Source organism: Pseudophryne corroboree, chromosome 6 (genome assembly GCF_028390025.1).
Source record: "Pseudophryne corroboree isolate aPseCor3 chromosome 6, aPseCor3.hap2, whole genome shotgun sequence".
NCBI classification, from domain to species: domain Eukaryota; kingdom Metazoa; phylum Chordata; class Amphibia; order Anura; family Myobatrachidae; genus Pseudophryne; species Pseudophryne corroboree.
Window position 1 is genome coordinate 3,575,548 of NC_086449.1, and position 26,260 is coordinate 3,601,807.

At 49.9% G+C, this 26,260-nt stretch overlaps 1 protein-coding gene across 2 annotated transcripts in view; it reads right to left on the reverse strand.

Moving 5' to 3' along the window:
* Window positions 1-8,080: 8,080 nt before the first annotated feature.
* The window catches only part of LOC134935863 (transmembrane protein 102-like), a 139,240-nt gene continuing 121,060 nt past the window's right edge, over window positions 8,081-26,260 (reverse strand). For both annotated transcript variants that reach the window (XM_063930693.1, XM_063930692.1), the window contains exons 3-5: window positions 26,188-26,245; window positions 10,521-10,693; window positions 8,081-9,086 (exon numbers count right to left, since the gene is read on the reverse strand). In XM_063930693.1, the coding sequence (XP_063786763.1) occupies window positions 8,086-9,086; window positions 10,521-10,693; window positions 26,188-26,201 (1,188 nt within the window). In that variant the 5' untranslated portion in view covers window positions 26,202-26,245 and the 3' untranslated portion in view covers window positions 8,081-8,085. The remainder of the gene's footprint in view (window positions 9,087-10,520; window positions 10,694-26,187; window positions 26,246-26,260) is intronic.

Consider the following 26,260-nt stretch of genomic DNA (forward strand, 5'->3'; position numbering starts at 1 on the left):
ACACCCAGATACACCGACACCCGGCTCTGCACCAGTCACACGTGTGCCAGGGTTACGTCAGACGTCCTTACACCCAGATACACCGACACCCGGCTCTGCACCAGTCACACGTGTGCCAGGGTTACATCAGACGTCCTTACACCCAGATACACTGACACCCGGCTCTGCACCAGTCACACGTGTGCCAGGGTTACATCAGACGTCCTTACACCCAGATACACCGACACCCGGCTCTGCACCAGTCACATGTGTGCCAGGGTTACATCAGACGTCATTACACCCAGATACACCGACACCCGGCTCTGCACCAGTCACACGTGTGCCAGGGTTACATCAGGCGTCCTTACACCCAGATACACTGACACCCGGCTCTGCACCAGTCACACGTGTGCCAGGGTTACATCAGACGTCCTTACACCCAGATACACTGACACCCGGCTCTGCACCAGTCACACGTGTGCCAGGGTTACATCAGACGTCCTTACACCCAGATACACTGACACCCGGCTCTGCACCAGTCACACGTGTGCCAGGGTTACATCAGACGTCTTTACACCCAGATACACCGACACCCGGCTCTGCACCAGTCACACGTGTGCCAGGGTTACATCAGACGTCCTTACACCCAGATACACCGACACCCGGCTCTGCACCAGTCACACTATTGCTGTTCTGACATCACACTATCCCTCTACTCTCTCCTCGATCATTCTGCTATTCCTGTACTGACCCTATACATACACATTCTGCTATTCCTGTACTTACACCATATACACACATCTGCTATTCCTGTACTGACACCATACGCACACATTCTACTATTCCTGTACTGACACCATACACACACACACACACACTCTACTATTCCTGTACTGACACCATACACACACATTCTGCTATTCCTGTACTGACACCATACGCACACATACTGCTATTCCTGTACTGACACCATACACACACATTCTGCATAGCTCTCTGCTGTGCCCAGAAACACATTGCACCTTTTTTTCAGTTGACACATTTATTAAAGAGAATTTTCTTGGATGGGCCGGGGGCCAGTTTGGCACAGGAAGACTGCACACAAGGACAGACGGGGAATGCCAGGTTACTGACAGGATGCTGTGCCAGCGTCTTCATCATGCAGTGCAGTCTGTGGGTCAGTCTGTGGGTGGGGGACGGGAAGGCAGCGCCAGGGTCACATTATATATTTCACTTTATTTAGAATATGGTGCAGTCCCAAAACAAAAGAAACTGAGATGACATTATGTTGATGTAACGTCCCTTGAATGTCTTCAGTCCCAGGAGCACCCCAAGTAGTACCGGAACTGGCAGGAGAAGTGTTCACAGCATCACATACCTGGAGAGAGGGAACAGCAAGAGAACGAGAGAGCATAGCCAGAGGGAGGGAGAGAGAGAGAGCAGAGCCAGAAGGAGAGAGAGAGAGAGAGAAAGAGAGAGAAAGCATAGCCAGAGGGAGGGAGAGAGAGAGAGAGAGAGCAGAGCCAGAAGGAGAGAGAGAGAGAGAGAAAGAGAGAGAAAGCATAGCCAGAGGGAGGGAGAGAGAGAGAACAGAGCCTGGGGAGGGGGGTGGGGCAGGAGAGAAAGAGCAGAGCTAGAGAGAGATAGAGAGAAAGAGAGAGCAGAGCCAGAAGGAGGGAGAGAGAGAGAGAGAGCAGAGCCAGAAGGAGGTAGAGAGAGAGAGAGAGAGAGCAGAGCCAGAGGAGGGTGGGTGGGGCAGGAAAGAGAGCAGAGCCAGAAGGGGAGCTGATTCAAGACAAGAGAGAGCAGAGCCAGGGGGAGGTAGAGAGAGAGAGAGCAGAGCCAGAGGGTGGTAGAGAGAGAGAGAGCAGAGCCAGAGGTAGACAGAGAGAGCAGAGCCAGAGGGAGGTAGAGAGAGAGAGAGAGAGCAGAGCCAGAGGGTGGTAGAGAGAGAGCAGAGCCAGAAGGAGGGAGAGAGAGAGAGAGAGAGAGAGAGAGAGAGAGAGCAGAGCCAGAAGGAGGTAGAGAGAGAGAGAGCAGAGCCAGAGGAGGGTGGGTGGGGCAGGAAAGAGAGCAGAGCCAGAAGGGGAGCTGATTCAAGACAAGAGAGAGCAGAGCCAGGGGGAGGTAGAGAGAGAGAGAGAGCAGAGCCAGAGGGTGGTAGAGAGAGAGAGAGCAGAGCCAGAGGTAGACAGAGAGAGCAGAGCCAGAGGGAGGTAGAGAGAGAGAGAGAGCAGAGCCAGAGGGTGGTAGAGAGAGGGCAGAGCCAGAGGGAGGTAGAGAGAGAGAGAGCAGAGCCAGAGGGAGGTAGAGAGAGAGAGAGCAGAGCCAGAGGTAGACAGAGAGAGCAGAGCCAGAGGGAGGTAGAGAGAGAGAGAGCAGAGCCAGAGGTAGACAGAGAGAGCAGAGCCAGAGGGAGGTAGAGAGAGAGAGCAGAGCCAGAGGGAGGTAGAGAGAGAGAGCAGAGCCAGAGGGTGGTAGAGAGAGAGCAGAGCCAGAGGTAGACAGAGAGAGCAGAGCCAGAGGGAGGTAGAGAGAGAGAGAGCAGAGCCAGAGGGTGGTAGAGAGAGGGCAGAGCCAGAGGGAGGTAGAGAGAGAGAGAGAGAGAGAGAGAGAGCAGAGCCAGAGGGAGGTAGAGAGAGAGCAGAGCCAGAGGTAGACAGAGAGAGCAGAGCCAGAGGGAGGTAGAGAGAGAGAGAGCAGAGCCAGAGGGAGGTAGAGAGAGAGAGCAGAGCCAGAGGGTGGTAGAGAGAAGGGGAGCGGAGTCAGCACAAGAGAGAGCAGAAGGAGAGAGAACAGAGTCAGGGACATTTTGAGAGCCAGAAAGAAATAAGAGCCTGGGGGGGGGGGGGGGGGGGAGTAGAGCCAGAAGGACAGCGCAGAGGCAGTGGGGGGGGAGAGAGAGAGAGAGAGAGAGCAGAGCCGGGGGAGGGATTGAGAGAGAGCAGTGCAGGGGAGGGAGGTATAGAGAGAGAGCAGGGGAGGGATAGAGAGAGCACAGTGGAGGAATGGGGCAGAGCCATAGAGAGATAGAGAGAGAGAGAGAGAGAGAGAGCAGGGCCAGACGGGGAGAGAGAGAGAGACAGTGGAGGGGGGCAAAGCCAGAGGGGGGAGCAGAGCCAGAGAGAGAATGAAATAGCAGGGGGGCATAAGCAATGTGTGTGTGGGTATTCTGTGGAAAGGAGGCAGTAAGGGGGGTATTGTGTGCGATGGGGCAGTGACGGGGGTATTTTTTGAGGGGGTATTGTGTGTGAGTAAGGCAGTGAGGAGGGCATTGTGTGTGAGGAGGCAGATGGAGGGGGGTATAGCATTTGTAGGGGCGGTGAAGGGGGTAAAATGTGTGAGGGAGCAGTGAGAGAGGGTATTTTGTGTGATGGGGACAGCAAGATAGGGTATGTGTGAGAGGGGGCATTCTATGTAAGGGGGTAGTGAGAGAGGGTATCTTGTGAGAGGGGGCATTCTGTGTGAGGGGGTAGTGAGAGAGGGTATGTTGTGAGAGTGGGCATTGTGTGTGAGGGGGTAGTGAGAGAGGGTATGTTGTGAGAGGGGACATTGTGTGTGAGGGGGTAGTGAGAGAGGGTATGTTGTGAGAGGGGACATTGTGTGTGAGGGGGTAGTGAGAGAGGGTATGTTGTGAGAGGGGACATTGTGTGTGAGGGGGTAGTGAGAGAGGGTATGGTGTGTGAGAGGGGAAGCAAGATGGGGTACTGTGTGTGTGAGGGGGCAGCAGGAGGGGGTACTGTGTGTGTGAGGGGGCAGCAGGAGGGGGTACTGTGTGTGTGAGGGGGCAGCAGTAGGAGGTAGTGTGTGTATGAGGGGGCAGCATGAAGGGGTACTGTGTGTGAGGGGGAAGCATGAGGGGGTACTGTGTGTGTGAGGGGGCAGCAGGAGGGGGTACTGTGTGTGAGGGGGCAGCAGGAGGGGTACTGTGTGTGTGAGGGGGCAGCAGTAGGAGGTACTGTGTGTGTGAGGGGGCAGCAGTAGGAGGTACTGTGTGTGTGAGGGGGCAGCAGGAGGGGGTACTGTGTGTGTGAGGGGGCAGTAGTAGGAGGTACTGTGTGTATGAGGGGGCAGCAGGAGGGGGTACTGTGTGTGAGGGGGCAGCAGGAGGGGGTACTGTGTGTGTGAGGGGGCAGTAGTAGGGGGTACTGTGTGTGTGAGGGGGCAGTAGTAGGAGGTACTGTGTGTATGAGGGGCAGCAGGAGGGGGTACTGTGTGTGTGAGGGGGCAGTAGTAGGAGGTACTGTGTGTGTGAGGGGGCAGCAGGAGGGGGTACTGTGTGTGTGAGGGGGCAGCAGGAGGGGGTACTGTGTGTGTGAGGGGGCAGTAGTAGGAGGTACTGTGTGTGTGAGGGGGCAGCAGGAGGAGGTACTGTGTGTGTGAGGGGGCAGCAGGAGGGGGTACTGTGTGTGAGGGGGCAGCAGGAGGGGGTACTGTGTGTGTGAGGGGGCAGCAGTAGGAGGTACTGTGTGTGTGAGGGGGCAGCAGTAGGAGGTACTGTGTGTGTGAGGGAGCAGTAGTAGGAGGTACTGTGTGTGTGAGGGGGCAGTAGTAGGGGTACTGTGTGTGTGAGGGGTCAGTAGTAGGAGGTACTGTGTGTGTGAGGGGGCAGCAGTAGGAGGTACTGTGTGTGTGAGGGGTCAGTAGTAGGAGGTACTGTGTGTGTGAGGGGTCAGTAGTAGGAGGTACTGTGTGTGTGAGGGGGCAGCAGTAGGAGGTACTGTGTGTGTGAGGGGGCAGCAGGAGGAGGTACTGTGTGTGTGAGGGGGCAGCAGGAGTAGGTACTGTGTGTGTGAGGGGGCAGCAGTAGGAGGTACTGTGTGTGTGAGGGGGCAGCAGTAGGAGGTACTGTGTGTATGAGGGGGCAGTAGTAGGGGGTACTGTGTGTATGAGGGGGCAGTAGTAGGGGGTACTGTGTGTGTGAAGGGGCAGCAGTAGGAGGTACTGTGAGTGTGAGGGGGCAGCAGTAGGAGGTACTGTGTGTATGAGGGGGCAGTATTAGGGGTACTTTGTGTGAGGGGGCAGCAGGAGGAGGTACTGTGTGTGTGAGGGGGCAGCAGGAGGAGGTACTGTGTGTGTGAGGGGGCAGCAGGAGTAGGTACTGTGTGTGTGAGGGGGCAGCAGTAGGAGGTACTGTGTGTATGAGGGGGCAGTAGTAGGAGGTACCATGTGTGTGAGGGGGCAGTAGTATGAGGTACTGTGTGTGTGAGGGGGCAGTAGTATGAGGTACTGTGTGTATGAGGGGGCAGTAGTAGGAGGTACTGTGTGTGTGTGTGTGTGTGTGAGGGGGCAGTAGTAGGAGGTACTGTGTGTGTGAGGGGGAGGTAGTAGGAGGTACTGTGTGTGTGAGGGGTCAGCAGTAGGGGTACTGTGTGTATGAGGGGGCAGCAGTAGGAGGTACTGTGAGTGTGAGGGGGCAGCAGTAGGGGTACTGTGTGTATGAGGGGCAGTAGTAGGAGGTACTGTGTGTGTGTGAGGGGTCAGAAGTAGGGGTACTGTGTGTATGAGGGGCAGTAGTAGGAGGTACTGTGTGTGTGAGGGGTCAGTAGTAGGAGGTACTGTGTGTGTGAGGGGTCAGTAGTAGGAGGTACTGTGTGTGTGAGGGGTCAGTAGTAGGAGGTACTGTGTGTGTGAGGGGTCAGTAGTAGGAGGTACTGTGTGTATGAGGGGCAGTAGTAGGAGGTACTGTGTGTGTGAGGGGTCAGTAGTAGGGGTACTGTGTGTGTGAGGGGGGCAGCAGTAGGGGTACTGTGTGTGTGAGGGGTCGGCAGTAGGAGGTACTGTGTGTGTGAGGGGGAGGTAGTAAGAGGTACTGTGTGTGTGAGGGGGCAGTAGTAGGGGTACTGTGTGTGTGAGGGGGCAGCAGTATGAGGTAATGTGTGTGTGAGGGGGAGGTAGTAGGAGGTACTGTCTGTGTGAGGGGTCAGTAGTAGGGGTACTGTGTGTGTGAGGGGTCAGTAGTAGGGGTACTGTGTGTATGAGGGGGCAGCAGTAGGAGGTACTGTGAGTGTGAGGGGGCAGTAGTAGGGGTACTGTGTGTATGAGGGGGCAGTAGTAGGAGGTACTGTGTGTGTGAGGGGTCAGCAGTAGGGGTACTGTGAGTGTGAGGGGGCAGTAGTAGGGGTACTGTGAGTGTGAGGGGGCAGTAGTAGGGGTACTGTGTGTGTGAGGGGGGCAGCAGTAGGGGTACTGTGTGTGTGAGGGGGCAGCAGTAGGGGTACTGTGTGTATGAGGGGGCAGCAGTAGGAGGTACTGTGAGTGTGAGGGGGCAGTAGTAGGGGTACTGTGTGTGTGAGGGGTCAGTAGTAGGAGGTACTGTGTGTGTGAGGGGTCAGTAGTAGGAGGTACTGTGTGTGTGAGGGGTCAGTAGTAGGAGGTACTGTGTGTATGAGGGGCAGTAGTAGGAGGTACTGTGTGTGTGAGGGGTCAGTAGTAGGGGTACTGTGTGTGTGAGGGGGGCAGCAGTAGGGGTACTGTGTGTGTGAGGGGTCGGCAGTAGGAGGTACTGTGTGTGTGAGGGGGAGGTAGTAAGAGGTACTGTGTGTGTGAGGGGGCAGTAGTAGGGGTACTGTGTGTGTGAGGGGGCAGCAGTATGAGGTAATGTGTGTGTGAGGGGGAGGTAGTAGGAGGTACTGTCTGTGTGAGGGGTCAGTAGTAGGGGTACTGTGTGTGTGAGGGGTCAGTAGTAGGGGTACTGTGTGTATGAGGGGGCAGCAGTAGGAGGTACTGTGAGTGTGAGGGGGCAGTAGTAGGGGTACTGTGTGTATGAGGGGGCAGTAGTAGGAGGTACTGTGTGTGTGAGGGGTCAGCAGTAGGGGTACTGTGAGTGTGAGGGGGCAGTAGTAGGGGTACTGTGAGTGTGAGGGGGCAGTAGTAGGGGTACTGTGTGTGTGAGGGGGGCAGCAGTAGGGGTACTGTGTGTGTGAGGGGGCAGCAGTAGGGGTACTGTGTGTATGAGGGGGCAGCAGTAGGAGGTACTGTGAGTGTGAGGGGGCAGTAGTAGGGGTACTGTGTGTATGAGGGGGCAGCAGTAGGAGGTACTGTCTGTGTGAGGGGTCAGCAGTAGGGGTACTGTGAGTGTGAGGGGGCAGTAGTAGGAGGTAATGTGTGTGTGAGGGGGAGGTAGTAGGAGGTACTGTGTGTGTGAGGGGTCAGTAGTAGGGGTACTGTGTGTGTGAGGGGGCAGCAGTAGGGGTACTGTGTGTATGAGGGGCAGTAGTAGGAGGTACTGTGAGTGTGAGGGGGCAGTAGTAGGGGTACTGTGTGTATGAGGGGCAGTAGTAGGAGGTAATGTGTGTGTGAGGGGGAGGTAGTAGGAGGTACTGTGTGTGTGAGGGGGCAGTAGTAGGGGTACTGTGTGTGTGAGGGGGCAGCAGTAGGAGGTACTGTGTGTGAGGGGGCAGTAGTAGGAGGTACTGTGAGTGTGAGGGGGCAGTAGTAGGGGTACTGTGTGTATGAGGGGCAGTAGTAGGAGGTACTGTGTGTATGAGGGGGCAGTGAAAGCTTGTCTATAGTATGTCCTTGGGGTGGTGCAGACAGGTGACTGATGTGGCGGTGCAGGGGAGGGGGGGGGGGGTATATATTTAGGCATTGCTCATACAGAAAGAGTCTGGTCAGCCAAGTTACAGATTTCTATACATACATAAAAGATATCTGTGTATAGATATACGACTGCCAGACATCCTGCTTGTGTCCTGCCAACTAGATATAATATATACACACATACAGCAGCCAGAGACTGAGCTAATCAGAAAATTGATCGGAATTAAGGGAGGAACACCGTGTACGGGACGTGAGAGGAATCTATCATACTACACGCAGCACCGCTCTGCAGAACTCCAGCAGAGCAAGGGTTAACAGCACAATGCTCTGCGCAGATCATGAAGAATGACTGGCGCTCTGCTACACCAGGAAGATGAGAGGTTAAAGCATTTCCCATAACTTGTAATGAAGATGTGCAATGAGTAGCCTCTGACCTGGGACAGCTCTGCAGAGCTTTGCTGCATTAACCATTCACCTGTGCAGAGCATTGCTTGATTAACCATTCACCTGTGCAGAGCTGCAGAGCACTAACCGCAAGCTAATCCTGCATTGTGATAGTACCAGTCAGACCCTCTCCTTCTCCTCATCACTCTCCACCTTCTCCCCTACTTTCACTGCATCCTTGGCCCCTCTCACTGCATCACGCAGATGGTAAACTGGCTGCACCCTGACCTCTGAAACCCACCGGGCGAGGCAGGGACCGTGAGTGCTACCCGACAGTAGATCACACCCTGGAAGAAATGGATTGGGACAGGAGCCACGGAGGAGAGACAGAGACAGTTCCTCTAGGATCCCAAGAAAGCAGGAGGCTGCATTGTCCTCCTGACCTAGATAGCCCTGTGGCAGTCTCTCATAGGCATGTAGGAGGGTGACCCATACCACATAGGGTCCTGGAGCACCGAGCTCCAGTAGTATAGGCCCCAGAACCGCCATGGAGGCTCTAAGTACCCTGGAGAGGGCTTGGGGTAAGTACCTACGTATATACAGTTCCACCCCTGGGAAGCCTACCCGCCATTGTCCATTAGCTCCCCATGGAAAGAGGTGGAATACGCAATCCTCTTGTGTAAGGGGTAACCCGACCCAATCATCTGGACACTGGAACCCAGGGGGCCAACCCTGGACCTCCACCACAGGAACAATGTCAAAGCGAATGAGCAGACTACTGGGTTTAGATAGTAGGACAGACACACAGTTACCCCATGGCTCAGCCTTCTCCAGAGAGAGGTGAGGGAACGATTCAGAGAAATGTGACACTAAAGACAGAAAGGAGGGAATAAACCAGGAAGACACATCATGTGGAGTGACACTTGGTGAGGTGGGACTCAGCTCAGGATTGGGGGGATCCCAGAGGGAGGGAGGCAGGAGGAAGTGGCACGGACTGGACCTTAAGATCAGATCAGGTGATGGAAGGCGGATAATGGGGACTAACAGAGTGTAAGAGATGCAAGGAGCCACAAATGGGGAGGAAGACCCTAAATCACTGGGGGACACATCAAGGAAACCAGAGCATAGTCCTCCAGACAGGAGTAGCAACGAGTTGGGGGATGGTAGGGGGTAAATCTGAGCTGGGAAAGCAATGTAAAGAAATAAATAGTAGAAGGGAAAGAAAAAGTATAGTTATTTGTTTCTATCTTATCAATCGCACATTGTACCCTGTGTTCAATCATCTCCCAAGTTCATTTACTGTATTTCCATATCTATGCTTTCACCTGCCCAAAGTCATCCACCTGAGCCTACTGCTCCTCTATATCACCTTTCCAATTTTCTCAAGATGCTTCTCCCACCCACTCCCCCAAGATCTCATCCTTCCCTGATCTCTTCCACCTCTCCTGTCTTCTTCACTCTCCATGTATAGCTCTCCATTCCCCGCCTTCCCCACCACCTTGCTCACTGTTCCTGACCTTCTCCTACGTTACCTCTGTTTCTCATCTACACCTTACTTCAGCTTCCTCCCTTCCTACATTTCCCTCTTCTGTTTTTTTGAACCGTTCCATCTCCTAGGATTTACAATCTTGCCCTCATATTCACCATTCTTCATCTTAACCCCACTTGTACTCAATCCCTGTTTGAGTTTCTCCAAGATCCACCACCCTCATATTCATCATTATTCACCTTTACTCCACCAAGTCCCAGCCACTGTTTCTGTGTATCAGAGATTTTCCACAGGTTATTACACTCCTTTAATCCACCATCTAGCGGTCACTCTGTGATCTTCTCCAGGATCCACCACCATTATGTCACCATGTTCTAGAGGACCCTCTACCCTCATTTTCTTCCTGCTTTCCCTTCACTCAAGTGTAGATTTACTAGGGTTTAAGAAAAAAAAAAAAAAAAAAGGGAAAGCGGGCAACATCACCCCTTTTTTCTTTTTTGAAGTTTTAGTAAATCTACTCCTCAGTCATTAATGTTTCTGACCCTGTATGCTTTTCTCCAGAGTCTGGCTGCCTCGTAGTCACCATCCTGCACGTCGCTTATTATTATTGATGTAACTCGTCCTCTTTTCTCTAATCTTTCTTTCTCCAACCCTCCTCTCTGCATACTGTTTGCACCACCACATTTCCCAGATGAATAGGTCTGTATTTCCATTTACTGTTTGACTGTGGACTTAATTAGGGTGTTGGGTATAAACCAGAATGGTCTGGACCACCTTGGAACCCCGAACTAGCTCCTTGCAGCAACCTCTGCCACAGTGGAGCTTTTAGGGCACCTCCCCATTTGGTGGGAATGTCCCATCCATCAGGATGTCTGTGAAAGCTGTCAGCGAGGAGGGAAAGATTACAGCCTTCCCATATGGTCCAGACTGTTCTGGATTTCACCCATCCTCGTCTCCCCGGGGATGGCTGTCACACCAGCTGTGATGGGGGCGGACGTGGTATGCGCACTACAATCTCTACAGTGGCAGAGGTCGCTGCAGGGAGCCAGCCAAGTCCGGCTTCCCATTGTCTAGACCATTGCGATTTGTACCTAATCCCCTTCATGGATCCTGTTGGTCTGCTCACCAGTCAGTGAGAATATGAGGTCTTTGGCTTGCACGCAGCTCTGAAGTATATCCTTCCCCTGTAAATGGCTGCACTCCCTTCTTTCCAACTCCACCAGGAGTTTGTTTATCTCTTCAACACGGGATCCAGAAGAAAAATCCAGATCCGTCAGAGGCCGGGCAGATGACGTCAACCTGAACACAAGAGTAAGCACTGTAAGGGCCAGTTTTGGAAAAACAATAAAGTCCACCAAGACAGGATTACCTGTACAGTTCCACTGAGTCACACATAGTACTTCTGGTTCCTCACCCTCACGTTCCTCATCAGTCCCAGATCTCCATTACCACCTACTCTCTTACGGCCCTCAGCTGTGCCACACACTAACCACCAGAACTGAAGCCACACAGCATGATAAAGGAGTCTATTTTTGAAGACGGGCGCTGCAATCCCAAGGATTAACATTCCATATTGCGCAATCTGGGGTCCTTCTTGGAGCCCCAGCTCCAAATTACCTCTCTGTCAGGCTATCATTTTTGCCAAGGAGTTCTAACGGTATACACACGTGTGGTCCGAGGCATGCGCAGTGTACCGGGATCCATCTCTAGATGATGTCAGCTATTGCAGTTTGATATATTAACTGTAATAAATAGGCTCCGAATGACCTTTTTCTGTCAGGTTCCCATCACTTTGCTCACATGGTGGTCCTCCACAAGATCTGTCCTTGCCTCCTGTACATGTGGATGAGGTCAACCCTCTTCTGTCATTTCTCCACCACATCTATCTGCTCGCATAACCCCGGCCTGCTCCCTCTGTGCTTGCACCTAGCCCAACTCTTCAACATGGGGTCTTTACTCCTATAAATCCGCTCTCCTCTCACTTGTCCTCTCTTGACCCGCTCTGTCTCTCTCACTGGCATCTGGCAATTTCCCCTCCAGTTTGCTTTATTTTCCTACTGAGTGGTTTGTCATCCCTCTCTGTAACCCAGATTCCATCCCCTTCACTTCAATAACATATAAAGTCACCAACTAACCTCTCTCTGCTAAGTCTGAGGGCCACATCTCTATGCTCATCACCCGGAACTTCTCCTCTGCTTGTGAGGCTGCACCATCTCTTCCTGTACAAGCTTCACTCCTCTGCCCTTCATGGCTCAGTTCCCTCCTGGTTCACTTCCTAATGACCTGTCCCTACTCTGTCTCTTGCTCCTAATCCCTCATCTCCCTCTACCTGTTGGGTCCCACAAGTCTTCATCCTCAGGCCACTGCTCTCCTTATGTGTTACTCCTCACACAGAGAGCTAACCATCTCCGTCAGACCTCAGCACCCTCTCTATGCTGAGAACATGACATCTACCTCTCCTCCACATCTCCCCATGTTCATGTATCTTATGAGACCCCCTCATGGATGTCCCAATGTTAGCTAAAATCATCCACTTCTATGCTCCCATATATATTCTCTCTCCCAAGTCTGGCAGAGTCACCTTCCAGACTTCCCCAGGGTACAACTTTCTCACCCATGATGCAAATAACTCTCATCCACCCTCTCACTATCCCCGGCCACGCCCGCTGTAACGCCATCATGTCTGGTCTTCCTCTTTAGGCTTTCCCCACTCTAATTTATCATCAATGCTGCAGTGAGATCTCTCCCTCCTGCTGCTTCACTTTCACCTACCCACTATGCCAATCGCACAGGACCTCCTGTACATACAGAATTCACTAACTATAAGTCAATGGGTAATGGAACAGAGCAATGTTCTGCATATCTCTAGAGGTCTGTAATGTAATAATCTGCAGAATATATGAAACTGTACCTGTCAGGGAGTAGATGGGACAGAGCAATGCTCTGCAGATCACTAGAGAGGTCAGTAGTGTAATAATCTGCAGAATATATCACTATGTACCTGTCAGGGGTAAATGGGACAGAGCAATGTTCTGCTGGCCACTAGATAGGTCAGAAATATAATAGTCTGCAGAATATATCACTATGTATCTGTCAGGGGGTAGATGGGACAGAGCAATGTTCTTCAGATCACTAGAGAGGCCAGTAATGTAATAATCTGCAGAATATATCACTATGTACCTGTCAGGGGGTAGATGGGACAGAGCAATGTTCTGCTGGCCAATAGATAGGTCAGTAATATAATAGTCTGCAGAATATATCACTATGTATCTGTCAGGGGGTAGATGGGACAGAGCAATGTTCTGCAGATCACTAAAGAGGTCAGTATTGTAATAATCTGCAGAATATATCACTATGTACCTGTCAGGGGGTAGATGGGACAGAGCAATGCTCTGCAGATCACTAAAGAGGTCAGTATTGTAATAATCTGCAGAATATATCAATATGTACCTGTCAGGGGGTAGATGGGACAGAGCAATGTTCTGCAGATCACTAGAGAGGTCAGTAGTGTAATAATCTGCAGAATATATCACTATGTACCTGTCAGGGGGTAGATGGGACAGAGGAATGTTCTGCAGATCACTAGAGAGGTCAGTAATGTAATAATCTGCAGAATATATCACTATGTACCTGTCAGGGGGTAGATGGGACAGAGCAATGTTCTGCAGATCACTAGAGACGTCAGTAATGTAATAATCTGCAGAATATATCAATATGTACCTGTCAGGGGGTAGATGGGACAGAGGAATGTTCTGCAGATCACTAGAGAGGTCAGTAATGTAATAATCTGCAGAATATATCAATATGTACCTGTCAGGGGGTAGATGGGACAGAGCAATGTTCTGCTGGCGACTAGATAGATCAGAAATATAATAGTCTGCAGAATATATCACTATGTACCTGTCAGGGGGTAGATGGGACAGAGCAATGTTCTGCAGATCACTAGAGAGGTCAGTAATGTAATAATCTGCAGAATATATCAATATGTACCTGTCAGGGGGTAGATGGGACAGAGCAATGTTCTGCAGATCACTAGAGAGGTCAGTAATGTAATAATCTGCAGAATATATCACTATGTACCTGTCAGGGGGTAGATGGGACAGAGCAATGTTCTGCAGATCACTAGAGAGGTCAGTAATGTAATAATCTGCAGAATATATCACTATGAACCTGTCAGGGGGTAGATGGGACAGAGGAATGTTCTGCAGATCACTAGAGAGGTCAGTAATGTAATAATCTGCAGAATATATCAATATGTACCTGTCAGGGAGTAGATGGGACAGAGCAATGCTCTGCAGATCACTAGAGAGGTCAGTAATGTAATAATCTGCAGGATATATCACTGTGTACCTGTCAGGGGGTAGATGGGACAGAGCAATGTTCTGCAGATCACTAGAGAGGTCAGTAATGTAATAATCTGCAGGATATATCACTATGTACCTGTCAGGGGGTAGATGGGACAGAGCAATGTTCTGCAGATCACTAGAGAGGTCAGTAATGTAATAATCTGCAGGATATATCACTATGTATCTGTCAGGGGGTAGATGGGACAGAGCGATGTTCTGCAGATCACTAGAGAGGTCAGTAATGTAATAATCTGCAGGATATATCACTATGTATCTGTCAGGAGATAGATGGGACAGAGCAATGTTCTGCAGATCACTAGAGAGGTCAGTAATGTAATAATCTGCAGGATATATCACTGTGTATCTGTCAGGGGGTAGATGGGACAGAGCAATGCTCTGCAGATCACTAGAGAGGTCAGTAATATAATAATCTGCAGAATATATCACTATGTATCTGTCAGGGGGTAGATGGGACAGAGCAATGTTCTGCAGATCACTAGAGAGGTCAGTAATGTAATAATCTGCAGGATATATCACTATGTATCTGTCAGGGGGTAGATGGGACAGAGCAGTGCTCTGCAGATCACAAGAGAGGTCAGTAGTGTAATAATCTGCAGAATATATCAATATGTACCTGTCAGGGGGTAGATGGGACAGAGCAATGTTCTGCAGATCACTAGAGAGGTCAGTAATGTAATAATCTGCAGGATATATCACTATGTATCTGTCAGGGGGTAGATGGGACAGAGCAATGTTCTGCAGATCACTAGAGAGGTCAGTAATGTAATAATCTGCAGGATATATCACTGTGTATATGTCAGGGGGTAGATGGGACAGAGCAATGCTCTGCAGATCACAAGAGAGGTCAGTAATGTAATAATCTGCAGGATATATCACTATGTACCTGTCTGGGGGTAGATGGGACAGAGCAATGTTCTGCAGGTCACTAGAGAGGTCAGTAATGTAATAATCTGCAGGATATATCACTATGTACCTGTCTGGGGGTAGATGGGACAGAGCAATGTTCTGCAGGTCACTAGAGAGGTCAGTAATGTAATAATCTGCAGAATATATCACTATGTACCTGTCAGGGGGTAGATGGGACAGAGCAATGTTCTGCAGATCACTAGAGAGGTCAGTAATGTAATAATCTGCAGGATATATCACTATGTACCTGTCTGGGGGTAGATGGGACAGAGCAATGTTCTGCAGGTCACTAGAGAGGTCAGTAATGTAATAATCTGCAGAATATATCACTATGTACCTGTCAGGGGGTAGATGGGACAGAGCAATGTTCTGCAGGTCACTAGAGAGGTCAGTAATGTAATAATCTGCAGAATATATCACTATGTACCTGTCTGGGGGTAGATGGGACAGAGCAATGTTCTGCAGATCACTAGAGAGGTCAGTAATGTAATAATCTGCAGGATATATCACTATGTACCTGTCAGGAGGTAGATGGGACAGAGCAATGTTCTGCAGGTCACTAGAGAGGTCAGTAATGTAATAATCTGCAGAATATATCACTATGTACCTGTCAGGGGGTAGATGGGACAGAGCAATGTTCTGCAGGTCACTAGAGAGGTCAGTAATGTAATAATCTGCAGAATATATCACTATGTACCTGTCTGGGGGTAGATGGGACAGAGCAATGTTCTGCAGATCACTAGAGAGGTCAGTATGTGTGGCCGGAGATCCCCCAGCCACATGTGTAATGGCAGCCGCTGCGTTGAAGGGGTTAACCCTCAGCTACCAGGCGCCATTTTAAAAAGGAACACTTGGCTGGGTGTGGATCATTAGATCGACAGTGTCTAGGTCGACAATATTTAGGTCGACAACTATAGGTCGAGAGTCACTAGGTCGACAGGGTTAGAAGGTCGACATGTTCTAGGTCAACAGGTCAAAAGGTCGGCATGAGGGGGTTTTTGTGCCGTTTTCTTCGTAGAATGACCGGGAACCCCAATTAGTGCACCGTGTCCCCTCGCATGGCTCGCTTCGCTCGCCATGCTTCGGGCAAGGTGCCTCGCTCCGCTACGGCTTTGCTCGGCACAGATTACCGTTCCAATCATAGTCCACGTGGATCGTTAAGTATGAAAAAGTAAAAAGAAAGAAAAAAATAAGAATTTACTTACCGATAATTCTATTTCTCATAGTCCGTAGTGGATGCTGGGGACTCCGAAAGGACCATGGGGAATAGCGGCTCCGCAGGAGACTGGGCACAAAGTAAAAGCTTTAGGACTAGCTGGTGTGCACTGGCTCCTCCCCCCATTACCCTCCTCCAAGCCTCAGTTAGGATACTGTGCCCGGACGAGCGTACACAATAAGGAAGGATTTTGAATCCCGGGTAAGACTCATACCAGCCACACCAATCACACTGTACAACTTGTGATCTGAACCCAGTTAACAGCATGATAACAGAGGAGCCTCTAGAAAAGATGGCTCACTACAGCAATAACCCGATTTTTTAGTAACAATAACTATGTACCAGTATTGCAGACAATCCGCACTTGGGATGGGCGCCCAGCATCCACTACAGACTATGAGAAATAGAATTATCGGTAAGTAAATTCTTATTTTCTCTAACGTCCTAGTGGATGCTGGGGACTCCGAAAGGACCATGGGGATTATACCAAAGCTCCCAAACGGGCGGGAGAGTGCGGATGACTCTGCAGCACCGAATGAGAGAACTCCAGGTCCTCCTCAGCCAGGGTATCAAATTTGTAGAATTTAGCAAACGTGTTTGCCCCTGACCAAGTGGCTGCTCGGCAAAGTTGTAAAGCCGAGACCCCTCGGGCAGCCGCCCAAGATGAGCCCACTTTCCGTGTGGAATGGGCTTTTACAGATTTTGGCTGTGGCAGGCCTGCCACAGAATGTGCAAGCTGAATTGTATTACACATCCAACTAGCAATAGTCTGCTTAGAAGCAAGAGCACCCAGTTTGTTGGGTGCATACAGGATAACAGCAAGTCAGATTTTCTGACTCCAGCCGTCCTGGAAACATATATTTTCAGGGCCCTGACTACGTCCAGCAACTTGGAATCCTCCAAGTCCCTAGTAGCCGCAGGCACCACAATAGGTTGGTTTAAGTGAAATGCCGAAAACACCTTAGGGAGAAATTGAAGACGAGTCCTCAATTCCGCCCTGTCCGAATGGAAAATCAGATAAGGGCTTTTACAGGATAAAGCCGCCAATTCTGACACGCGCCTGGCCCAGGCCAGGGCCAACAGCATGACCACTTTCCATGTGAGATATTTTAACTCCACAGATTTAAGTGGTTCAAACCAATGTGACTTTTGGAATCCAAAAAAAAAAACTACATTGAGATCCCAAGTGCCACTGGAGGCACAAAAGGAGGCTGTATATGCAGTACCCCTTTTACAAACGTCTGAACTTCAGGGACTGAAGCTAGTTCTTTTTGGAAGAAAATTGACAGGGCCGAAATTTGAACCTTAATGGACCCCAATTTCAGGCCCATAGACAGTCCTGTTTGCAGGAAATGTAGGAATCGACCCAGTCGAATTTCCACCGTCGGGCCTTACTGGCCTCGCACCACGCAACATATTTTCGCCAATTGCGGTGATAATGTTTTTGCGGTTACATCCTTCCTGGCTTTGATCAGGATAGGGATGACTTCATCCGGAATGCCCTTTTTCCTTCAGGATCCGGCGTTCAACCGCCATGCCGTCAAACGCAGCCGCGGTAAGTCTTGGAACAGACAGGGTCCTTGCTGGAGCAGGTCCCTTCTTAGAGGTAGAGGCCACGGATCCTCCGTGAGCATCTCTTGAAGTTCCGGTTACCAAGTCCTTCTTGGCCAATCCGGAGCCACGAATATAGTGCTTACTCCTCACCATCTTATCAATCTCAGTACCTTGGGTATGAGAGGCAGAGGAGGAAACACATACCCTGACTGGTACACCCACGGTGTTACCAGAGCGTCTACAGCTATTGCCTGAGGGTCCCTGGACCTGGCGCAATACCTGTCGAGTTTTTCCCAACAGTTTATAATCCTGTGGAAGACTTCTGGGTGAAGTCCCCACTCTCCCCGGGTGGAGGTCGTGCTGAGGAAGTCTGCTTCCCAGTTGTCCACTCCCGGAATGAATACTGCCGACAGTGCTATCCCATGATTTTCCGCCCAGCGAAGAATCCTTGCAGCTTCTGTCATTGCCCTTCTGCTTCTTGTGCCACCCTGTCTGTTTACGTGGGTGACTGCCGTGATGTTGTCCGACTGGATCAACACCGGCTGTCCTTGAAGCAAAGGTCTTGCTAAGCTTAGAGCATTGTAAATGTCCCTTAGCTTCAGGATATTTATGTGAAGTGATGTCTCCAGGCTTGACCATAAGTCCTGGATATTCCTTCCCTGTGTGACTGCTCCCCAGCCTCGCAGGCTGGCATCCGTGGTTACCAGGACCCAGTCCTGAATGCCGAATCTGCGGCCCTCTAGAAGATGAGCACTCTGCAACCACCACAGGAGGGACACCCTTGTCCTTGGTGACAGGGTTATCCGCTGATGCATCTAAAGATGCGACCCGGACCATTTGTCCAGCAGGTCCCACTGGAAAGTTCTTGCGTGGAATCTGCCGAATGGGATTGCTTCGTAGGAAGCCCCCATTTTACCCAGAACCCTTGTGCATTGATGCACTGAGACTTGGCTCGGTTTGAGGAGGTTCCTGACTAGCTTGGATAACTCCCTGGCTTTCTCCTCCGGGAGAAACACCTTTTTCTGGACTGTGTCCAGGATCATCCCTAGGAACAGAAGACACGTCGACGGAACCAGCTGCGATTTTGGAATATTGAGAATCCAATCGTGCTGCCGCAACACTATCTGAGATAGTGCTACACCGACCTCCAACTGTTCCCTGGATCTTACCCTTATCAGGGAATCGTCCAAGTAAGGGATAACTAAAATTCCCTTCCTTCGAAGGAACATCATCATTTCGGCCATTACCTTGGTAAAGACCCGGGGTGCCGTGGACCATCCCTACGGCAGCGTCTGAACTGATAGTGACAGTTCTGTACCATAAACCTGAGGTACCCTTGGAGAGAAGGGTAAATTTTGACATGAAGGTAAGCATCCTTGATGTCCCGAGACATCATGTAGTCCCCTTCTTCCAGGTTCGCAATCACTGCTCTGAGTGACTCAATCTTGAATTTGAACCTCTGTATGTAAGTGTTCAAAGATTTTAGAATCGGTCTCACCGAGCCGTCTGGCTTCGGTACCACAATAGTGTGGAATAATACCCCGTTCCCTGTTGCAGGAGGGGTACCTTGATTATCACATGCTGGGAATACAGCTTGTGAATGGCTTCCAAAACTGCCTCCCTGTCAGAGGGAGACGTCGGTAAAGTCGACTTTTGGAAACGGCGAGGGGGAGACGTCTCGAATTCCAATATGTACCCCTGAGATATTACCTGAAGGATCCAGGGGTCTACTTGCGAGTGAGCCCACTGCGCACTGAAATTCATTGAGAACGGGCCCCCACCGTGCCTGAGCTTGTAAAGCCCTAGCGTCATACTGAGGGCTTGGCAGAGGCTGGAAAGGGTTTCTGTTCCTGGGAACTGGCTGATCTCTGCAGCCTTTTTCCTCTCCCTCTGTCACGAGCAGAAAAGAGGAACCTTTTGTCCGCTTGCCAACAAAGGACTGCGCCTTATTTTGAGAGGCGACCTGGGGTACAAACGTGGATTTCCCAGTTGTTGCCGTGGCCACCAGGTCTAAAAGACCGACCCCAAATGTCCCCTTTCAAAGGCAATACTTCCAAATGACGTTTGGAATCCGCATCACCTGACCATTTTACTGGTAGAATTGGACAACGCAGTTATACTTGATGCCAGTCGGCAATTATTCCGCTGTGCATCATGCATATATAGAAATGCATCTTTTAAATGCTCTATAGGCAATAATATACTATCCTTATCTAGGATATCAATATTTCCAGTCAGGGAATCCGACCATGCCAACCCAGCACTGCACATCCAGGCTGAGGCGATTGCTGGTCGCAGTATAACACCAGTATGTGTGTAAATACCTTTTTTTGGATACCCTCCTGCTTTCTATCAGCAGGATCCTTAAGGGCGGCCATCTCATGAGAGGGTAGAGCCCTTGTTCTTACAAGCGTGTGAGCGCCTTCTCCCCCCTAGGGGGTGTTTCCCAATGCATCCTAACCTCTGGCGGGAAAGGGTATGCAGCCAATACTTTTTAAGAAATTATTAATTGTTATCGGGGGGAAACCCACGCATCATCACACATTTTATTTCTCAGATTCAGGAAAACTACAGGTAGTTTTTCCCTCACCGAACATAATACCCCTTTTTTGGTGGTACTCGTATTATCAGAAATGTATAAAACATTTTCCATTGTCTCAATCATGTAACGTGTGGCCCTACTGGAAATCACGGTTGTCTCTTCACCGTCGACACAGGAGTCAGTATCCGTGTCGGCGTCTGTATCTGCCATCTGCCTGACGGCCTATGAGACGTCTGGACAGGCACAAGCTGAGTAGCCGGCTGTCTCATGTCAACCACTGTTTTTTTATATAGAGCTGACACTGTCACGTAATTTTCAACAGTACATCCACTCAGGTGTCGACCCCCTAGGGGGTGACATCACTGTTACAGACACTCTGCTCCGCCTCCACATCATTTTCCTCCTCATACATGTCGACACACACGTACCGACACCCAGCACACACACAGGGAATGCTCTGATAGAGGACAGGACCCACTTAGCCCTTTGGGGAGACAGAGGGAGAGTTTGCCAGCACACACCAGAGCGCTATATATGTATAGGGACAACCTTACAATAAGTGTCTATCCCTTATAGCTGCTTATATCTGTTATTTTGCCAAATAAGTGCCCCCCTCTCTTTTTTACCCTGTTTCTGTAGTTGCAGGATGCAGGGGAGATTCTGGGAGCCTTCCTACCAGCGGAGCTGTGTGGGAAAAATGGCGCTGTGTGCTGAGGAGATAGGCCCCGTCCCCTTCACGGCGGGCTCTTCTCCCGCTTTTTACTGGAAAACTGGCAGGGGTTAAATACATCCATATAGCCCAGGAGCTATACGTGATGTATTTTTCGCCAACTAAGGTAAATTCATTGCTTCCCAGGACGCCCCCCCCCAGCGTCCTGCACCCTCAGTGACCGGAGTGTGAAGTGTGCTGAGAGCAATGGCGCACAGCTGCAGTGCTGTGCGCTACCTTATGAAGACAGGAAAGTCTTCTGCCGCCGATTTATGGACCTCTTCTTGCTTCAGCATCTGTAAGGGGGCCGGCGGCGCGGCTCCGGGACCCATCCATGGCTGGGCCTGTGATCGTCCCTCTGGAGCTAATGTCCAGTAGCCTAAGAAACCCAATCCACTCTGCACGCAGGTGAGTTCGTTTCTCTCCCCTAAGTCCCTCGATGCAGTGAGCCTGTTGCCAGCAGGTCTCACTGAAAATAAAAAACCTATTTAAACTTTTACTCTAAGCAGCTCAGGAGAGCCACCTAGATTGCACCCTTCTCGTTCGGGCACAAAATCTAACTGAGGCTTGGAGGAGGGTCATGGGGGGAGGAGCCAGTGCACACCAGCTAGTCCTAAAGCTTTTACTTTGTGCCCAGTCTCCTGCGGAGCCGCTATTCCCCATGGTCCTTTCGGAGTCCCCAGCATCCACTAGGACGTTAGAGAAAAAATAAAAAATTCATGTCGACCTTTTGACCTGTCGACCTAGAACGTGTCGACCTTCTGACCCTGTCGACCTAGTGACTGTTGACCTATAGTGGTCGACCTAAACATTGTCGATCTTCAGACCGGATCCCCACTTGGCTGTAGGCACTATACATGACTATAATAATGTGTCTTAATATGTTATATAGCTGCGCTGTGCGTAGTTGGAGAATTATGAACTGCGCGGTTATAGAACTGCATGGACAGAGCACTTAAGAGAATAGTACAGTATGAGTTATTTTGATTCTAAAGGGCTTTGACAATTGTTCTTTAGCACCTTGTACATAGCCAGTCATATGTTAATTGTCCTAGCTCCAAACTTGCTATGTACAAGTAAGTGTCAATTAGCAGGCCTTTTGGTGGCCAAACATTTTCTTTGAAATACAAACTAAGGGTGGTCATTCCGAGTTGTTCGCTCGCAAGGCGATTTTAGCAGAGTTGCTCACGCTAAGCCGCCGCCTACTGGGAGTGAATCTTAGCTTCTTAAAATTGCGAACGATGTATTCGCAATATTGCGATTAGCACACCTCGTAGCAGTTTCAGAGTAGCTTCAGACTTACTCGGCATCTGCGATCAGTTCAGTGCTTGTCGTTCCTGGTTTGACGTCACAAACACACCCAGCGTTCGCCCAGACACTCCCCCGTTTCTTCAGCCACTCCTGCGTTTTTTCCGGAAACTGTAGCGATTTTTCCCACACGCCCATAAAACGGCCTGTTTCCGCCCAGAAACACCCATTTCCTGTCAATCACACTACGATCGCCTGAGCGATGAAAAAGCCGTGAGTAAAAATCCTAACTTCCTAGCAAATTTACTTGTCGCAGTCGCAGTGCGGACATTGCGCATGCGCACTAAGCGGAAAATCGCTGCGATGCCATGAAATTTACCGAGCGAACAACTCGGAATGACCACCAAGGTTTGGAAGGAAGACTGTTTGTGCTTTCAGCCTTTCCTGTTGTAAGACCAAAAACTGGGTTTGCATGGAGATGTCAATGAGACAGGAACATGTTAATCACATTGGGGTAAATTTACTAACATTCGTATTTTTCCGTTTGAGGTCAAAGTTCAATCGCGAATGACATCGAAAGTGTAAATATGCAACTTTTTGAATTTATTAAGACTAATTTACTAAGCTGCCGTATTCTGCATTTTCGGTTTTTCCGATGTCGATGTCATTCGTTATTTTAGGCAGTGTTTTACGTGAGTGACTTGTAAAACACTGCCGACTTTAATACAATGAATCTCGGCCAGATCTGAGAGATCCGTGCTGAGCTTCATTGTGCACCTTGTAAAAAAATATAAAAATGTTTAAACTTTTTTTAAAAATTGCGTGGGGTCCCCCCTCCTAAGCCAAACCAGCCTCGGGCTCTTTGAGCCGGTCCAGGTTGCAAAAATATGGGGGGGGAATTGACAGGGGTACCCCCATATTTAAACAACCAGCACCGGGCTCTGCGCCTGGTCCTGGTTCCAAAAATACGGGGGACAAAAAGTGTAGGGGTCCCCCGTATTTTTGAAACCAGCACCAGGCTCCACTAGCTGGACAGATAATGCCACAGCTGGGGGTCACTTTTATACAGCGCCCTGCGGCCGTGGCATTAAATACCCAACTAGTCACCACTGGCCGGGGTACCCTGGAGGAGTGGGAACCCCTTAAATCAAGGGGTCCCCCCCTCCAGCCACCCAAGGGCCAGGGGTGAAGCCCGAGGCTGTCCCCCCCATCCAAGGGCTGCGGATGGGGGGCTGATAGCCTTTGTTGAAAGTGATGAATATTGTTTTTAGTAGCAGTACTACAAGTCCCAGCAAGCCTCCCCCGCAAGCTGGTACTTGGAGAACCACAAGTACCAGCATGCGGTGGAAAACTGGGCCCGCTGGTACCTGTAGTACTACTACTAAAAAAATACCCCAATAAAGACATAACACACACACCTTGACAGTAAAACTTTAATACATACATCCACACCACCATACATACATACATACTTACCTATGTACCCACGCAGGTCGGTCCTCTTCTACAGTAGAATCCATGGTGTACCTGTTGAATAAATTATACTCACCAAATCCAGTGTAGAGGGCTCCTCGGGTAATCCATTTGTAATCCACGTACTTGTAAAAATAAAAAAACGGATACCCGACCACGAACTGAAAGGGGCCCCATGTTTTCACATGGGTCCCCTTTCCCCGAATGCCAGGAACCCCCTCTGACTTATGTCTAAGAGGGTTCCATCAGCCAATCAGGGAGCGCCACATTGTGGCACCCTCCTGATTGGCTGTGTGCTCCTGTACTGTATGACAGGCGGCACACGGCAGTGTTACAATGTAGCGCCTATGCGCTCCATTGTAACCAATGGTGGGAACTTTGTGGTCAGCGGTTGACCGAAAGTAACCTCACCGTTGACCACAAAGTTCCCACCATTGGTTATAATGGAGCGCATAGGCGCTACATTGTAACACTGCCGTGTGCCGCCTGTCAGTCAGTACAGGAGCACACAGCCAATCAGGAGGGTGCCACAATGTGGCGCTCCCTGATTGGCTGATGAAACCCTCTTAGACATCAGTCAGAGGGGGTTTCTGGCATTCGGGGAAAGGGGTCCCATGTGAAAACATGGGGCCCCTTTCAGTTCGTGGTCGGGTGTCCATTTTTTTATTTTTACAAGTACGTGGATTACAAATGGATTACCCGAGGAGCCCTCTACACTGGATTTGGTGAGTATAATTTTTTCAACAGGTACACCATGGATTCTACAGGAGAAGAGGACCGACCTGCGTGTGAACATAAGGTAAGTATGTGTATATGGTGGTGTGGATGTATGTATTAAAGTTATACTTTCAAGGTGTGTGTGTTATGTCTTTATTGGGGTATTTTTTTAGTAGTAGTACTACAGGTACCAGCGGGCCCTGTTTTCCTCCGCATGCTGGTACTTGTGGTTCTCCAAGTACCAGCTTGCGGGGGAGGCTTGCTGGGACTTGTAGTACTGCTACTAAAAACAATATTCAACTATTTCAACAAAGGCTATCAGCCCCCCATCCGCAGCCCTTGGATGGGGGGACAGCCTCGGGCTTCACCCCTGGCCCTTGGGTGGCTGGAGGGGGGGGACCCCTTGATTTAAGGGGTTCCCACTCCTCCAGGGTACCCCGGCCAGGGGTGACTAGTTGGGTATTTAATGCCACGGCCGCAGGGCACTGTATAAAAGTGACCCCCGGCTGTGGCATTATCTGTCTAGCTAGTGGAGCCCGGTGCTGGTTTCAAAAATACGGGGGACCCCTACGCTTTTTGTCCCCCGTATTTTTGGAACCAGGACCAGGCGCAGAGCCCGGTGCTGGTTGTTTAAATATGGGGGAACCCCTGTCAATTTTTTCCCCATATTTCTGCAACCAGGACCGGCTCAAAGAGCCCGAGGCTGGTTTGGCTTAGGAGGGGGGACCCCACGCATTTTTTTTTTAAAAATTAAAACATTTTTCCCACCCCTTCCCACTGAAAAACATGCACGGATCTCATGGATCCGTGCATGCCTATACAAACACGGGATAAAAAAGCAGGTCATTATTTTTTTAGCACTTTTTCACGATTTGTATTTCATCACGGCAGTGTTTGGCTATTGTCGGCAGTGTTTGTGTTTTGCACTTTTTAGTAAATGACCGATTTCTACCAAATTGCAAGCGTATTTGACCAATGGTGTATTGATTCGTGATTTTTTCCTAGGACTTCCAAAATATTACGAATGCCCTCATCACTGCCGTGATTTTTGCTTAGTAAATTACCGAGATGACACTTTGAAGAGAAAACGGCATCTCGGTCAAAATCGGGACCTTAGTAAATATACCCCATTGTGTTTTATGAATGCAAACTTGTGCGTTTCGTTTAACAACAAGTTGATGTAAGATTTCTTAAGCTGCATTATGTAGGATGCAGATTTATGTTTAAATTACAAGAACTTTGTGTGTCAGGAAGGAGGAAATTGCTTCATACACTTATATCCTTTTAAAATGTAATTTTTTTATATTTTGTAAGATATCCTGATTGGATGGAAAGGACTCGGGGGAACTACCCCGAGATGCATTGTGGTTTTACTGTATAAAAAGAGGAGGCCTGTGAGCCTCCAGGTGTATTATACCATTTTCATTCTGCTCTAAACATCTTCCTGTATCGCTGAGTTCTTTTCAGAACTATTTTTGGGAAAATAAAGATCTTCTGCCTCAAGACGACCACTTCATCTTGTGACCTGCAGGACTAGGCAAAATCTAGCTCCGTTTTCCGGCTGTCCAGGGTGTACCCAGCGTCTCCAAGCTCCGCCTCCAGCCAGCTACCGGGTAGAGGCCTAGTCAAGCTACTAGTGGGGATTCGTCAACACCACACAGGTGTGGTAAGACAGCGTGTTGACGCATTCAGAGCAGAACCGTGGTTCCAGATGCCACGACAGGGTAGGAGTCTGGTGGTGGCAGCGTAGCACCTGCCCACTGTGCAGTGGGTGGAGTCAGTAACAGGTGGTTTCTGATGGTAAGCGGGAAGCCCCTGATTGGCCAGGTCCCGTGTGACCTAAAACTCCATTCTGTGACTGGGGACGGGAAACGAATCGGTGAGGGCTCTCGTACGGGACCGTCCAATCACAGAAGGTAATAGTCTGCAGAATATAGTCAGAGGCGTAATAAGACACTTTAGCCTCCAGAGCTTTCCCTATATCTCCTGGCCTGGCGCAAAAATACCAATTTTATAAAGTTAACTTACACAAGTTTTTTATATATTTTTTTACATTCTTACCGGATGTGTTTCATTTCTGTCCCCTGCCGACTTCCTCAGAGGATATACCAGTGTGAGTCTGTGGGGAGAAAGG